The sequence below is a fragment of the Sapajus apella genome, unplaced genomic scaffold (assembly GCF_009761245.1).
Source record: "Sapajus apella isolate SASKATOON/1434 unplaced genomic scaffold, GSC_monkey_1.0 scaffold15, whole genome shotgun sequence".
Lineage (NCBI taxonomy): Eukaryota > Metazoa > Chordata > Mammalia > Primates > Cebidae > Sapajus > Sapajus apella.
Genome location: NW_022436955.1, coordinates 24831460 through 24845582, shown reverse-complemented (window position 1 = coordinate 24845582; position 14123 = coordinate 24831460). Strand labels below are relative to the sequence as shown.

The window sequence follows — 14123 nt, the reverse complement described above, 5'->3', positions numbered from 1 at the left end:
CAAAGGTAGGGGGGAGCTTGCCAACGCTTGAGCCAGCCAGGATTTCCTTCTGGGGCCCTGGGGTGCCGTGGCCCACCAGCTCTTGGCCCCACACCGTGCCAGACACGAGGCAGGGCTCCTAAAGCCCCCGCACCATTTTCCATCCCTCCTCTGGGCCAGTTCTGAAGAAACAACGTGACTGTAGGACAGTGCAGGGATTCCCAGCTCTGTCATGTGCCAGCCCAGGCGGCCCTGCCTGCACAGAAAATGGGACCTCACGGGGTAGGTGTGATGATTAAATGAATGAACACTGCAGTTCTCAGCCAGGGGCAGTGTGGTCCCCAGGGACATGTGGCAGAGCCTTCTCACGACATGATGAGGGCTGTCAGAAGTGTGGGCTGGCACCTAGTTGGTGGAAGCCAACCGAGAAGAAACGTTTCTCCTGCTCCCTGGGTACCTACTGTCACTGGCACTCATTTAGGAGAAAGGGTTGAGGGCTCCACCCCTCAAAGTTAATATGGGTGACTTCCAGGTGGTGGGATTCTGGGAGGATTGGTTTCCTTCTTAACTTTCTAAGATCGTCATCATCCCTGTATGATGGCTTCAGTTTTGCTTTTATAAGAGAGGAGAGGTGAACATGAATGGAGAAGGCAGAGAGGCAAAGGCACCCTGGCTGACCAGCTGGGGTGGTGCCGCGCCACAGGGGAGCAAACCCTGGCTCCGACTGGAGAAGGCAGCTCTGAAAAACCACTGATTGTGGAGGGGGCGGGGGGCCAAGCAGAAAGAAGAGGTGTATGCCAAGGTCAGAGGCCCCGGGAGCCGGGGCCAGAAACCAGGCAGGGTGGGCGGCTCGCTCCAAGGTGGACTTTGGACTTCATGCTTGCTGTGGTCAAGTCCTCACCGCAGGCCGAGACAGAGCGCCCTGTAGGGTCAGGTGGTCTCAGGCAAGCAGGCTGAGGTGACTACCCCAGGTCCAAGAGCGGCAGGTGAGAAGCCATCTTCTGCCGAGGCTCCTCCGGAGACAGGTCTGCAGGAAGCTGGCCCAGGAAGCTCCACGAAGGGGCCCCAGTCCAGTCAGGGTGGCTGCTCTGTCCACACACTCTCTTCTGCAAGACCCTCCTCTCCGCTCAGAGCCAGCCTGGCCACTTTGGACCTTTCTAACATTCTGCTTTGGAGCCCCAAAACCCTGCTCACCAGCCACATGTAGTGATACTCGGGAGCCAGACAGCCTGGGGTCAAATCTTGGCTCCATCATTATTATTACAAGCTGGGCAAGTAGAGACCTCTCCTCTCTGGGCCTCAGTTTGCTCATCTGTAAAATGGGGACAATGACAGCACCACTTCCCAGAGGCATCGTGGGAACTGGGTGAGTGCTCACCTGCACGAAGGGCTCAGAGTAGTGCCTGGCATACAACAGTCACCATGCAAGTGTTCGCTAGCCTTGCTCAAACCCCAAGGAGTCATCGTGACGTCTGGAGGTCATTCTGGAGCTAGGCTGCCCAGGTTCCAGTTGCATAACATTAAACTCTCGAGGTCTCGGTTTCCTGCTACCTCCTCACGGAGCTGATGAGAAGATGAAACACAGACGTCTAAAGGTCCAATAACAGCTGGAGGAAATGATCACGATTACCCTGCGGTCCCTTCCACTCCACCTTGGACATCAGTATCACCTGGCTCTGGGCTGTCGGGCCCTGCTGGGACTCCCCGAGCTCAGTCGCCGCCTCAGTCACCACCAGCCACCGGGACAGTTCGAGCTGTTCCATTGTCCCACACTGAAGCAAGCCTCAGTCACAGCGTCATGAAGCATGAACCAACCACAGCAACAAACAGATGTCAACAAGTCATTGTTCCCCTTTCCAGCGGGCAGCCCTGTCCCCGTAACCCACCAGCTGAGACCCCACTGCAGACACCAGGCAGAGCACCACTTCCGCATCACCCAGAAGGTGCCCAATTGTGTCCCTGGCCATGGGCTCAGCCTGATGGGACCACCTTCCAGACAGCACAGGCCCGGGCTGGGCCTTCCCACCAGGCCTCCCTGAAGGGAAGGTTCAAGAAAGGGCCCCTGTGAGCCACAGCTCAGAAACCTCAGGCCTGGAATCTGGAGTACCAGGGGCCTCTGGTGGAAGGCCCACCAGGAGCTCAGCAGCCTGCCCCCATTACCACCACTCTTCACAGGCCACAGGGGTGGACTAGGATTCCTAGGGCCTGTGTTCATACTGAGAAAGGCTGTGTTGGAGATACCACACACTCCATCTCCTGCACACTCTCCTTCAGTATGGACAGAGGCCTGCAGGGTTACAAGGAAGTGGAGGGGCAGGGATCTGAACTTGCTCCTTCCTCTCCAGGGCACCCTCTCACCTTCCAACAGGACAGACCTCCCAACTAGGCCAACTGTGCATTCATTCATCCAAAGAACGGCAGCTGAGGGGCCGTGCCTCAGCGTCCCCATCAGGAAAATGGAGAGAGCAACAATATCTCACTGGGCTGTAGGGATCACTGATATAACCTGCACAGCACAGTCCCTGGCAAGAGGGAACACTCATCACACACAAGTGGCTGCTGCGTGGTCACTACTGTGACTAACTGCCTGGCCCTGGCGACTCAGAGATCCCTGTGCTCCTAAGGCTTCCAATCTGTGACATCCCGGGCTCCCAGCTGGCCAGCTAGTCCTCAGTGTCTCTGCATCGTAAAGCACCAACCGCCCCGGAGAGCATGGGTTTACTCAGCATGAACCACCCCACACTGGTAGACTGCTCTAGGAAGCGAGCCCACCTCTCTTTAACTCCTGTGCTATCTTGCAGTGTCCACCCCATAAAAACTGCACAGACCCCTGGAATGTGCCTGGCCACTCTGGCCTGTCCCTTTGCTCACAGTTCCCTCTGTCCATTCCCACAGGACTGCCACCGTTAAATCCATCTGCGTCCACCCTACCTTTCCAGCCAGATGCCTGTCTCCTACAAGGAGGTCCTTCCTGAAACTACCTACGTCTCTTCCCCAAAATGGCGTCTCTTCCCCCATCCAAACACAGGACAAGACATAAACCTCTCTAAGGAATACGCTTTGCTCTATGGTGAATCATAACTGTGATACCCCCATTTAACTGTGAGTCCCTTGGGAGGGAAGAGTACGTCTGACTTTCTAAGTGCCGCACCTGAGAGCTCACCATGCAGGCACAGAGCCCCGGAGCACTCACTTTGCAGGAGCAACATCTGGTTTCAAGTTACACACCTAATGCTTACCCTTTATGAATAGTTGGCATTCAATTTCCCGCCCCAGTTCCCTGAAGTCTTGACAAAATGACAAAGGAATGTCTGTTAACCTTGGCAAATACTAAACTGATAAGCTCACTTATTTCTCCCCGAGATGCTTCTGCAGGAGGCTGAAACAGGTGCATATACACTGACAGACCCAAAAGACAAGGGGTCAGACCCAGCTTTGACACTAAACTCCACTTCCTCCCAGTGCTCTTTATGTGACATTCCACTAGAGCATCTGTAAAATGGGAATAAACACCCACCCCACAGGACAGTTCTGAAAATTAAACGAGCACGGTGCCTGGCACACAGTAGGTGTATAATACATATCATTGTAGCCAGGAACATTTTGGTCCGTCTCTTACAACAGATTTGCCTACCCTACTTGATTCCCCACGCTAGCTTTGCTGACCTGCCACCAACTCACACCCAGGAACCGGACGAGACCATGGCCATGTGAATTCCTTTTCTAGGGAAGCAGCTTGGCTCTTGGTACCCTGGAGACCTCAAGGCCTGCTGCTGTGTCCCGAGGATCCTGGGGTGGGAGTGGTCATCGCTTCCATGTTCTCCTCTTCCTCCCGGACGCATGTGTAAACATGTTCCCCAGTCTTCCCCTGCACACCGTGTGGCTGTATGTCTGAGTTCTGGCCAACTGAGCGGCCGGACCTACAAACTGCTTGGCTGTGGTGCTCCTCTTTCCCCATCCCTCCCACAACAAAGGACCTAAGGGAGCCCTGAAGGACTGCAAGAACTGGGCTGCACGAAGCCACCCAGATGCCAGGGCCGCATGTTACAGCGGCTAGCCTGCCTGACGAACACACAGCCCCTTCCACACCCGTGGCTCCCCTTCCCTGCGGAACCTCATACCAGTGCGTGTGGTGGTAAACAGGGGCACCTGGTCCACACAGGGAGCCAACATGGGAGGGAGGAGAGCCAGGCCTGGGTCTGCTCAGACTGTATGCTCTAATTTTTAGATATTCTGGACCACTAAGGAAACTGGCACTGGCCCAGCAGAAGTCCTGGTGTGATCCTCCCTCTCCAAATGACCCCACCTGAGCTGGATGCAGCCAGCGCAGCCCAGAAAGGTAAGCTCCCCGATCCGTCTGATTCCTAAACATTCCTACACGTACCCAGGGACTAGACAACCCAGACCGTGTGCTTCCCTCCAAAGAGAGTTCACCCAGCACCATCAGTTTAGTCGGTCTCTCCACCCTATTTCTGACAGCAGCTTCAAAGCAGCAGAGCCACGAACAAGGGATGGCGTGGGAAGGAAGGAGTTTGGGTTTGAATTCCAGGTGGGCTGCTGAACCAGTTGCAAGGGTCCTTGGGCCACACACTTCCCCTCACCCATTCCCCACCAGCAAAACCCGAGGTGAATCAGACCACTAGTGTACTCTAAATCCTAGGATCCTTACAGTGTAGTTATGGATGAAGGGAATTGGTTTTTTAAAATCCTGAAGGCCGGAGGCACGGCACGGTGGCTCATACCTGTAATCTCGGCACTTTGGAAGGCCGAGGCGGGCAGATCACAAGGTTAGGAGTAGGAGATCTGTCTGGCCAATATGGTGAAACCCCATCTCTACTAAAAACTAAAAAAAATTAGCCAGGCATGTTGGCGCATGCCTGTAATGCCAGCTACTCGGGACACTGAGGCAGAATTGCTTGAACCCAGGAGGTGGAGGGTGCAGTGAGCTGAGATCACGCCACTGCACTCCAGCCTGGGTAACTCCATCTCAGGAAAAAAAGAAAAAAGTCCTAAAGGCCGGGCACGGGGGCTCAGGCCTATAATCTCAGTACTTTGGAAGGCCAAGGCAAGTGGATCATGAGGTCAGGAGATCGAGACCATCCTCACTAACACAGTGAAACCCGCCTCTACTAAAACTACAAAAAGTAGCTGGGTGTGGTTGGCACTCGCCTGTAGCCCCAGCTACTTGGGAGGCCGAGGCAGGGGAATTGCTTGAACCCAGGAGGAGGAGGTTGCAGTGAATCGAGATCACGCCACTGCACTCCAGCCTGGGTGAGAGTGAGACTCCATCTGAAAAAAAAAAAAAAAAAAAATCTGCTGGGCTTTGTCATTTAAGAGTCTCTTAAAGCACTGCTACAGAGCTATTCTTTGCTATTTATTGGGAGGTAGCCAGGTTTGCAAAAAAACAAAAGAAAAACACACAACAGAAGCAACAGAATGGAAGCTTTAGGGGCATGGAGCTGCCTGTGTCCCTGGCACCTAGCACATTGTACGTGCTCATTAATTTTTCATATAGACAACAGCAGCTCCGGAGAGCAGAGGGAAGGAAACTGACAATCAGAGAGCATGTACTTGGTACCAGCCACTTTACCAGGTGATTTCTAAACAAGATCACCTGCCTCAGGGCCTTTGCACTTGCCGTTCCCCCTACCTGGAATGCTCCTCCCCCTGAAGTCCTATCGCCCCTTCCCTGACTACTTTGTACAAAGCAGTCCACCACTCGCTCCACCCACCTGCCTACTTGCTTTTCTCCATGATCCCGGTCATCAGATTTTATCATCACTTGCTTTTCTTTCTTTCTTTCTTTCTTTTTTGAGACAAAGTCTCGCTTTTGTCCCCCAGGCTGGAGCGCAATGGCGCAATCTCCACTAACTGCAACCTCCACCTCCCAGGTTCAAGCTATTCTCCTGCGTTAGCCACCCGAGTAGCTGGGATTACAGGTGCGCAGCATCATGCCAGACTAATTTTTGTATTTTTAGTAGAGATGGGATTTCACCATGTTAATCAGGTTGGTTTCAAACTACTGACCTCGTGATCTGCCCAATTGGCCTCCCAAAGTGTTGCGATTACAGGCGTGAGCCACCACGCCCGGATAATTTTTTTATTTTTGGTAGAGACGGGGTTTCATCGTATTGGCTAGGCCTAATTACTTGCTCTTAACTTAGTTGTCTGTCACCCACTCCCACCAACACAGCTCCACAAGAGCAGGCTTTTGTTTTCTTCCAAGTGCCTAGAATGGTGACACTTACCTGCCGAATGAGGGCATGAAGGCACCGAGGGGCCTCACCTCACTTACCCTCACATCAATGCTAAGAGGAAGTCTCTCTGATCCTCGCTTTACAGATAAGGACACAGGCCAGGGGGCCCGCCCAAGGTCACCTCCTGGGACACTGCTGAGGCAGGATTCAAGCTCCCCTGTCTGATTTCAAAGTCCAGGTCCTCACTCCCCTACTCCACTGGGTCTGCCCGGGGTTCTCTTCCTGTGGCCTCATTGCACACCCCAAATGCCAGGACGAGCACTGTGCACATGGGAGGAGTAAGGAAATGGCTACTGAAGTCAGGAACCAATTTCGGCACCAGAAGTATTTTCTCTGCCATCTCCTTTGCCTCAATATACACACCAAACACCTCCCCCACATGCACATCGGTTAGGACTCTGCTGATGTAAGCGAAGCTTCCTTTCAAAACGCGCACAGTCTCCCTTGGTGCCTGTTGAATACACTGGGTGGCTCATCACCAGAGCCAGGGGCAAGGAAGAGAAATTCTCACTTCCTCTCTTTCTCCACCATGGGGCTGGGTGGCCTGGCTTCCCTCCTGGGGAAAGCTGAAAGTTGGGGAACAGAAAACGATGCCCTCAGGTGGAGCTGTGCAGACCCTTGTCCTGGGGGTGGAGGTCAGCTTGTCTTTGTCAGAGCCCCCCGGTCAGCTGCGTTCCTTCAGCTCCAGGGGAAATCAAGTGGCCACACCCTCTGAGGGGGATCCCTGGTTGGTGACCTTTAGTCAGACCAAAGCATGACTCCTGGTAGCAACAACTCCAGGCAACACTGCCCTTCCCTCTTCAAGAAGAGGCTCGGCTCCCCCCTCCCAAAGAAGCAAGCAAAAGAACATGCAAACTGTCAAAATAGAGACAACTCCACTGCATAAAAATAGGAAATGTCTTCTTTGAAGGAACAAGGCTGTATCAGTCCACTTGGACTGGACAATCTACAAAAGAAAGAGGTTTAATGGACTCACAGTTCCACGTGGCTGGGGAGGCCTCAAGATCATGGTGGAAGGTGAAAGGCACGTCTCACATGGTGGCAGACAAGAAGAGAATGAGAGAACTAGGCGAAAGGGGTTTCCTCTTATAAAACCATCAGATCTGGTGAGACTGATTCACTACCATGAGAATGGTATGGGGGAAACCGCCCCCACGGTTCAATTATCTCCCACCAGGTCCCTCCCACAAAATAGGGAATTATGGAAGCTACAGTTCAAGATGAGATTTAAGTGGGGACATATCCAAGCCATATCAAACAGGCTGGGAGTAAACTCAATGCCCAACAATATGGAAGGGTCTACCTCAATACCGTAGGTACACTACTCTAACAGAACACTATGCCACAGTGAAAGAGAACAAGACAGCTGCACACCCATGAAGGGTCTCCAAAACATTCTGCCCAGTGAAGAACCACAGTGGACCGCTGTGTGCGCATGTCCAGGTACACAAGAAATGAGCAGCAGCGCTGGCCTCTAAGGAGGGCCACTAGGGGCTGTGCAGGCATTGAGTAAGAGAAGCTTCATTTTCCATGACATGCCTTGTTGTACTAATCAAATCTACTTGATGCATATACGAGTTTTTCAATTTTTTTAATGTCTTTTTAAGAAACAAGACTATGCCCCCCAAGGAATTTTTCTTAAACTGCTTGCAACAATTTCACTGCCTTATACCAATGAGACCTGCTAAATACCCCTAACTTTCCCCAGTGCACTGTTCATCTCGGGGAACTCTCTGGAGACCACTCATTTTTAGGTAACAATAATCCCTGCCATTTGTACAGAATGTCATGAAGCTCTTTCAGGGCAATTAGCAAAAGAGGAATTGGAATCCTGGTCACCGTATGCGGACTACACTAGAAGGTGTTTATCCATCCTCTGCAATCCCTACAGCAGCCCTAGACATGAGGTGTTCTTCCCTAAGGATGGAGAAGAAACAAGGCCCAGCAAGGGAAAACAAAGCACCAAATGTCACACAGCCAGGAAACGGCACCCTCCAAACCCAGATGCAGAGCCACAAGACCACAAATCCCAAATTTGTTTGGCCCCACAGCGGAGATGCCCTATGCCAGGGCGCCTCACTTAATCTCATGTATTCCTTTAATCAAAGGTGTAAGCTGACCCCCCTGCAATGTCCATATCAACAAAACACCAATCGGGTACCCTCAAGACAAGTCAGCCCTCACTAGCAGCAGCTGAGGTGCCCTGGGACAGCTTTGTCTTCTACCAAGTCCCCCTGCGCCCTGCCCAGGACAGTGCCCCAGAAATGCCCTCTCTCACTGCCAGGTGAGAAACTGAGGAGTAGGCAGGGCCATCACACCAGCAACCTGTGGGCCCAGGAGCCCAAGCCAGCAGCAGCTGACACCTCTGTCACCTGCTTGCAGGAAAGCTCAGCCACATGCAGTAAAACTCCTTCTACCTGGACTGGCACAATGTTGCCATGGCCAGAACAGGCATCTCAGATTACACCAGGCAAATGGCAGCATCAAAACTTACTCCTTCCTTAAAACGCACTTACTTGCTACAGCCTGGGGAAGGCAGACCACATTCGTGGTTTACAGAGAATTTTGACTTTTTCTCCTCTCTGTCTCAGCCCCTCCCCTCCACCACCTTCCATGAGACAAGTCGTCTAGGAAACAATTTTGATGCACTCCAAAATCCTATGACAAAAGGCATGAAAAGGGGGGAAAAAAATCTCTGTTTACTGCCACAAAAAACATCAAATAAATTAAAGGCGGCCGGGCACAGTGGCTCACTCCCATAATCCCAGCACTTTGGGAAGCTGAGGCAGGCAGATCACCTGAGGTCAGGAGTTCGAGACTAGCCTGGTCAACATGGTGAAACCCTGTCTCTATTCAAAAATAAAATAAAATAAAATAATAAATTAAAGGCAGTCTGGGCACATGGGGGGAAGGGGGTGTAAGTGACAAAAGTGAAAAAGCAATTAACATGCATGCATGTGCACATAGATGAGTTCTCATGGGATTTGTGACTATCCTGGAAGACACAGATTTTAATTTTCAAGTAGAAACCAAGCCATCTAGATGTGTAACTCTTTGCTCAGCAAGTGACACACAGTAGGTGTGCAATAAGCATGTGCTAAACAAAGTCTGAGTTCAGAAAATGGCTGCTCCCCACCAAGAAAACACCAGACTAAAGAAACCGATGAGAATGAAAGTGGCTTCTCCTTTCTCATCCATAACAAGATGCCCGGAAACATTTCAATCAAACAGTGGAATGGTGAAAATTTAAAAACAAGCCACTGATGAGTTACGGCTTCGGAATAAAGAACACTACTGTCACCTGTGCCCTAACCCCTGTTTGGTAAATCAATAAAGGACTTTCTGCCTGGATCCACCATTCTGAAATACCGTGTGCCACAATGTCTTAAAAGTAAGATGAAATAAAAGGTAAGCAGCTTATCTGTACTTCTCTGGTGCAGAAGAAACAAAGCCTGTATACAGACAAAGCCCTCTGCCCACAGACATACATGTCTAGCAGGTGATCAAATTCAACCCAGAGTCAAGAACAGCAAAATGGATTCTGGTCCTGCTGAACCCAGCCACTTATGCAGAACCCCTGGCTGCCCTGGCTGTCATTTACAACTGACAACACCATCACCAGCCATGAAGAGCCAGTGAGGCCCCAGAGACTGACAACTTTGAGTACGAAGGGAGAATGGGGCACCACATTCAGGCTCAGCCTGGGCAGACGGGCCCCTCCCCACAAAGGTGCCGTCCTGGGTCGCCCAGGGAGGGGGCCCTGGCCTCCCCATGTCCCCTCCCAAGTCAGCTGTCGCCTGTCTGCTTCCTCCTTTGTTTATGAGCGTTTCGGATCCAAAGTCTCCAAGCACAGGTTCATCAGACCTGGCAGCCATCACAAGCTACGTTAGGCACGCTGTTCGCTCCGCAAGGATTTAATCAGTAACTGGCCCAAGAGACCAGGGCAGGGCAAGCTCTGACCTGATCCCACAGGAGGCAAAGTTTACAGGCAGGCCAGCTGGGTGAGGCTGGTGGCTCCTCCCGTAAGACAACCTGGAGGGGCGTCGGGTCCCTGGACCCCAGACTAAAAGGTCTACCTAGCTGTGTCACCCACCAACTGGGACTGCAAGCTCCAGTATGCTTGCATCCTAGCCTGATGCAGCCGTGCTCCTGGAAGCCTGGTCTTAAATCTCTCACGATTCATTTAATTGGATCAATAGAGACAGGCTGCAGAAGGTTTGGGCAAAAAAGAGTATTTGGTTTGTTTATTGGTTTGACTCCATATCAATCACTCTGGGTCTTGTTTCTGAAGCCCATGCAATTAACCAGATATTTACCAGATGACTCTGAGTTAGGCTGTGTAGACAGCTTAAAATACGGATGATTGATATTTTAAGTAGCGTATGACTCTACAGGAAACATACTTGGTATACCGGCAGCTCAGGGCTGGGCCAGGGGCTGCTGCAAAGCCACAGGACTGCAAAGGGTTTTTGTTGTACGGAACTGCACTCAAATTCACCTTTGTTTCATTTGGACTCATATTTCTCAATAGAGTGCTTGGGCCGCACTATAAAACACAGACAGATTACATAATGCCCAGGCCTCAGGGAAACCCCACAGGGGTGCCTCTGCTTCCCCGAGAGCCTGGACACCAACCAGGTGTCTCACGATGGGACAAGGGCCCTGGTGGCAGTCCCAACCTCACCTCTGCCCTGGAGGCCAGCGCTCCAGCCAGGCCAGCCCTCACAGCCCCACCTCCACACTCACAGGACCTGGGGCAAGGCCCGCTGGAGCCCACCAGGGGGCAAGGGCAAGACTTAAGGACACCCCCTGCCTGCAGGGCTTGGTGATGAAAGGCAATGGAAAGGGGATTAAGCCAGCCCATCGGACACTTCCTGGTAGCTCCTGTTGCCACATTTCCTAACACCAGAGCAAGGCTCTGCCAAGAGGAATCTTGTTCCATGGGTAAGCCTCAGTTCCCAGTACCAGACAGGTACTCTCCAGAGAGATCCACGCTACCACAGGTGACAATGACCTGGGTTGGCCAAGGTGAGCTAGGGGCCTCTGGCTATTCAGGTCTTTCTTACTTTCCTCTGTTTCTGAGACATACCTCTTGAGCAATCAGAGGTAAGTGGGGAGCCATTAGCCTCACAAACTGAGGACAGTAGCAGCGGAACACTCACTCTTGGCTTCTTCCAGGGGAAGCAGGGGCTCGGCCTGGCCTTCCCATGGCGGGTCACTGTCCCTTCTTCTAACCATTTTCCTCCCCCCTCAACTCCTCTTCATTTTGTGGGGTGGAAGAGAAAAAAAATCCCCCTGAGCCAGGTGAAAATTCTGAAGCCAGATCTGAGGTCTCCAGATCCCAGGCAGAGGGTTCCGTGGTCACCAGTTCCTCCCTATATCAGAAACAATCTGTACTGGCAAATTTTGGAAGGCAGGCTCTCCCTCCATCCATTGGAAAGCCCAACGCTGAGGCCTACGTCGCGGGACAGGCTTGAGAACATGCACCAGCCTGACTGGGGACTGGACTGCCTCCCGACAACCAGCAATTCTCCCTGAGAAAGGAGTCTTTGCAGATATTGCACCAACGTGCCCACAGGAAAGATAAAATAGGTGCTCTAAGCATGTCGGACCCCAAATTCAGAATAAAAGTCCTCAAGCGCTGCAGTGCTCTGAGGTGGGGGGTGGGGGTTGATTCCAGGAGTAGGATTCTTCAGCTAACTTTTCCCCCCTCCCCATTCCTTGGGGCATGTGTCATGGCCTGTGACACACCGCCAAGGGAACATGGATGACGGGGAAATGTCTATACACGCTACACGTTTGTGACATGCCATGTAAGCGACACCCTGTTTCCTGGCTGGGTTTTCTTGGCACAGGTGTGGGCAGGCAATGGATTCGGCCCCCTCCCACTGTGCTTAGTAAACAGGATCACGGTGGCCCCAATGGGGAGTGTGCATTCTAGGGAGGACAAGCCACCCCTCCAAAGAGGATGGGACCCTCACAGCAAGGCTCAGGCCCAAACCACAGCCGGTATTTCAAACTGTCCTTGTTTCAAAACACAAAGCATCCTGTTCAGGCTCCTACCCACCACCCCCACTCTCCCCCTGACCCCACCATAGCTGTCTTTCTCCACGTACGAAGAAGGCCACCATTTGCAGATCTGATTTCAGAAAAGATCAATGGTTTCTCCTCTCCGACTCATCCAGCTGACCCAGTCCTAGCCATGTCTTTAAAAACAATAACAAAATTAAACCACCAGCAACAAAACACACACGTATACACACACTCTACAGACAATGCCGGACCGGGGCTCGACCAAGCAGCTCCCAAGCTAGAGCTCGACCACCGCTGGGTCCTGAGATATTCCAGGACTACTGCCCCCTCCCCCTCCCCCTCCACTTCCAACCTCCCAATGTGCGAATGAGATTTTCAGAAAGGGAAGCACTTCGTTCTGCCTGCCAGCCCTGGCAGGAAAGAGAATAAAGGACGGGTAAACCAGAGAGAGGAACTGGCTTCTGGAAATTCTTTGGGTTTGGGGTTTCGAGGTTTTGTTGTATTGGGTATTTGTTTTTTTTTTTTAATTTGAGAGGTGGTGTTTTGTTTTCCCCTCCCCCACCCCTCAGATCCAGATGGGCCAGGGGCTTCCAGAGAAGAGAATCCCCGCCACCATCAGGGCCCAGCGTCAGATCCATCCCCTGGTCCCAGCCACCAGAAACACAAGAGCTGGGGGCAGAAGGTCCCCAGGCACCCAGCCTGAGGGTGGGCTGAGTCCCCAGCATTCTAAGGGTCTCTCCCGAGCCCGGCCGGCTGGTCTGGGCTTCAGACTCCAAAATCGAGCCCCGCGAGCAGGCCAGGAGCGGGGCGCCCTGGTTCTCCCCGTTCTCCCCGCCACCCCCCAGCGCCCCCCAGGCCCTGGGCTCCAGGTGCAGCGCCGGGGGGCAGCCAGGGAGGGCGCATCTCGGGCCCCGAGGGGAGGCGGGGGTGCAGCCGCGCAGAGCCACTCACCGTGGCGGACGCCAGGCTGTTGTCGGCCAGCGTTAGGTGGTGCGGCTCCCAGCGCCTCAGGAATTTCGAGGTGAGGATCTTGCTGAGAAAGGTCCGCGGGTGCCGGATGACACAGACCTGAATGTCGCCCTCCTGCAGCAGTTTGTACCTCATCCCGTTGCAAAGCAGAAGAGCCCGGCGGCAGGGCACGGCGCCCATCTTCGTGCCCTCGGGGGCCGACACGTCGCCCCCCAGCAGCGGCTTGGTCTCCTCGATCTGCCGGGGGTCGCCGCCGCCGCCGGAGCTGCTGGTCACATCCATGGCCGCGCCGGGGGAGGGGGCTGGGGGCGGGGAGAGGGGGCTGTCCTGGCTGCTGGGGCGGCGGGGCCCCCGGATCCGGCGGCCCGCACCCCCCCACCCCCCGGGAAGGTGGGGGGGTGTGGGGCTGGGGGCGCCCGCAGGGGAGGGGGCGCTGCCCGCGGGGGGCGGCGCGTGCGGCGGGCTGGGCCGGCCTCGGCGCTTCCTGCGGGGCTCCGGGCTTCCTCCTAGCTCGTCGGGTGCATGACCGCGGCGGACCTGGCTCGGCGGGCGGCGGGGAGGGACGGGGGAGGCCGAGGGCGGGCCGGGGCCGGGCGTGGAGGGCGGGCGCCGGGGCGGGGGCGGGTGTGTCTCGGGGCCCCGCGCCGCCGCGCGCGTGTGTACGGAGCGTGTGTCCGCGCGGCCGTCCGGGCGAGAGTGGCCGCGGGCGGGGCGGGCCGCGCTCTGGGCTCGCGGAGCCCGGGGCGCCCGCGCGATTGGTCCCCGCGGGGTCATGTGCCCGCCCCTCTGACGTCAATGGCGGCAACGGCGGCGGCCGCGGCGGCTTCGGCCTCTCGCCGGCGGAGTCCGCGGTCCGGGCGGGGTCGCGGCCCGCGACGGGGAGGC

The 14123-nt window shown here is 54.3% G+C and overlaps 1 protein-coding gene across 1 annotated transcript in view; it reads right to left on the bottom strand.

The window, feature by feature from the left end:
• Positions 1–13620, bottom strand: part of CMIP (c-Maf inducing protein) — a 257606-nt gene extending 243986 nt beyond the window's left edge. The window contains exon 1 of the mRNA XM_032284536.1: positions 13221–13620. Coding sequence (XP_032140427.1) covers positions 13221–13520 — 300 coding nt within the window. The 5' untranslated portion in view covers positions 13521–13620. The remainder of the gene's footprint in view (positions 1–13220) is intronic.
• Positions 13621–14123: the final 503 nt, after the last annotated feature.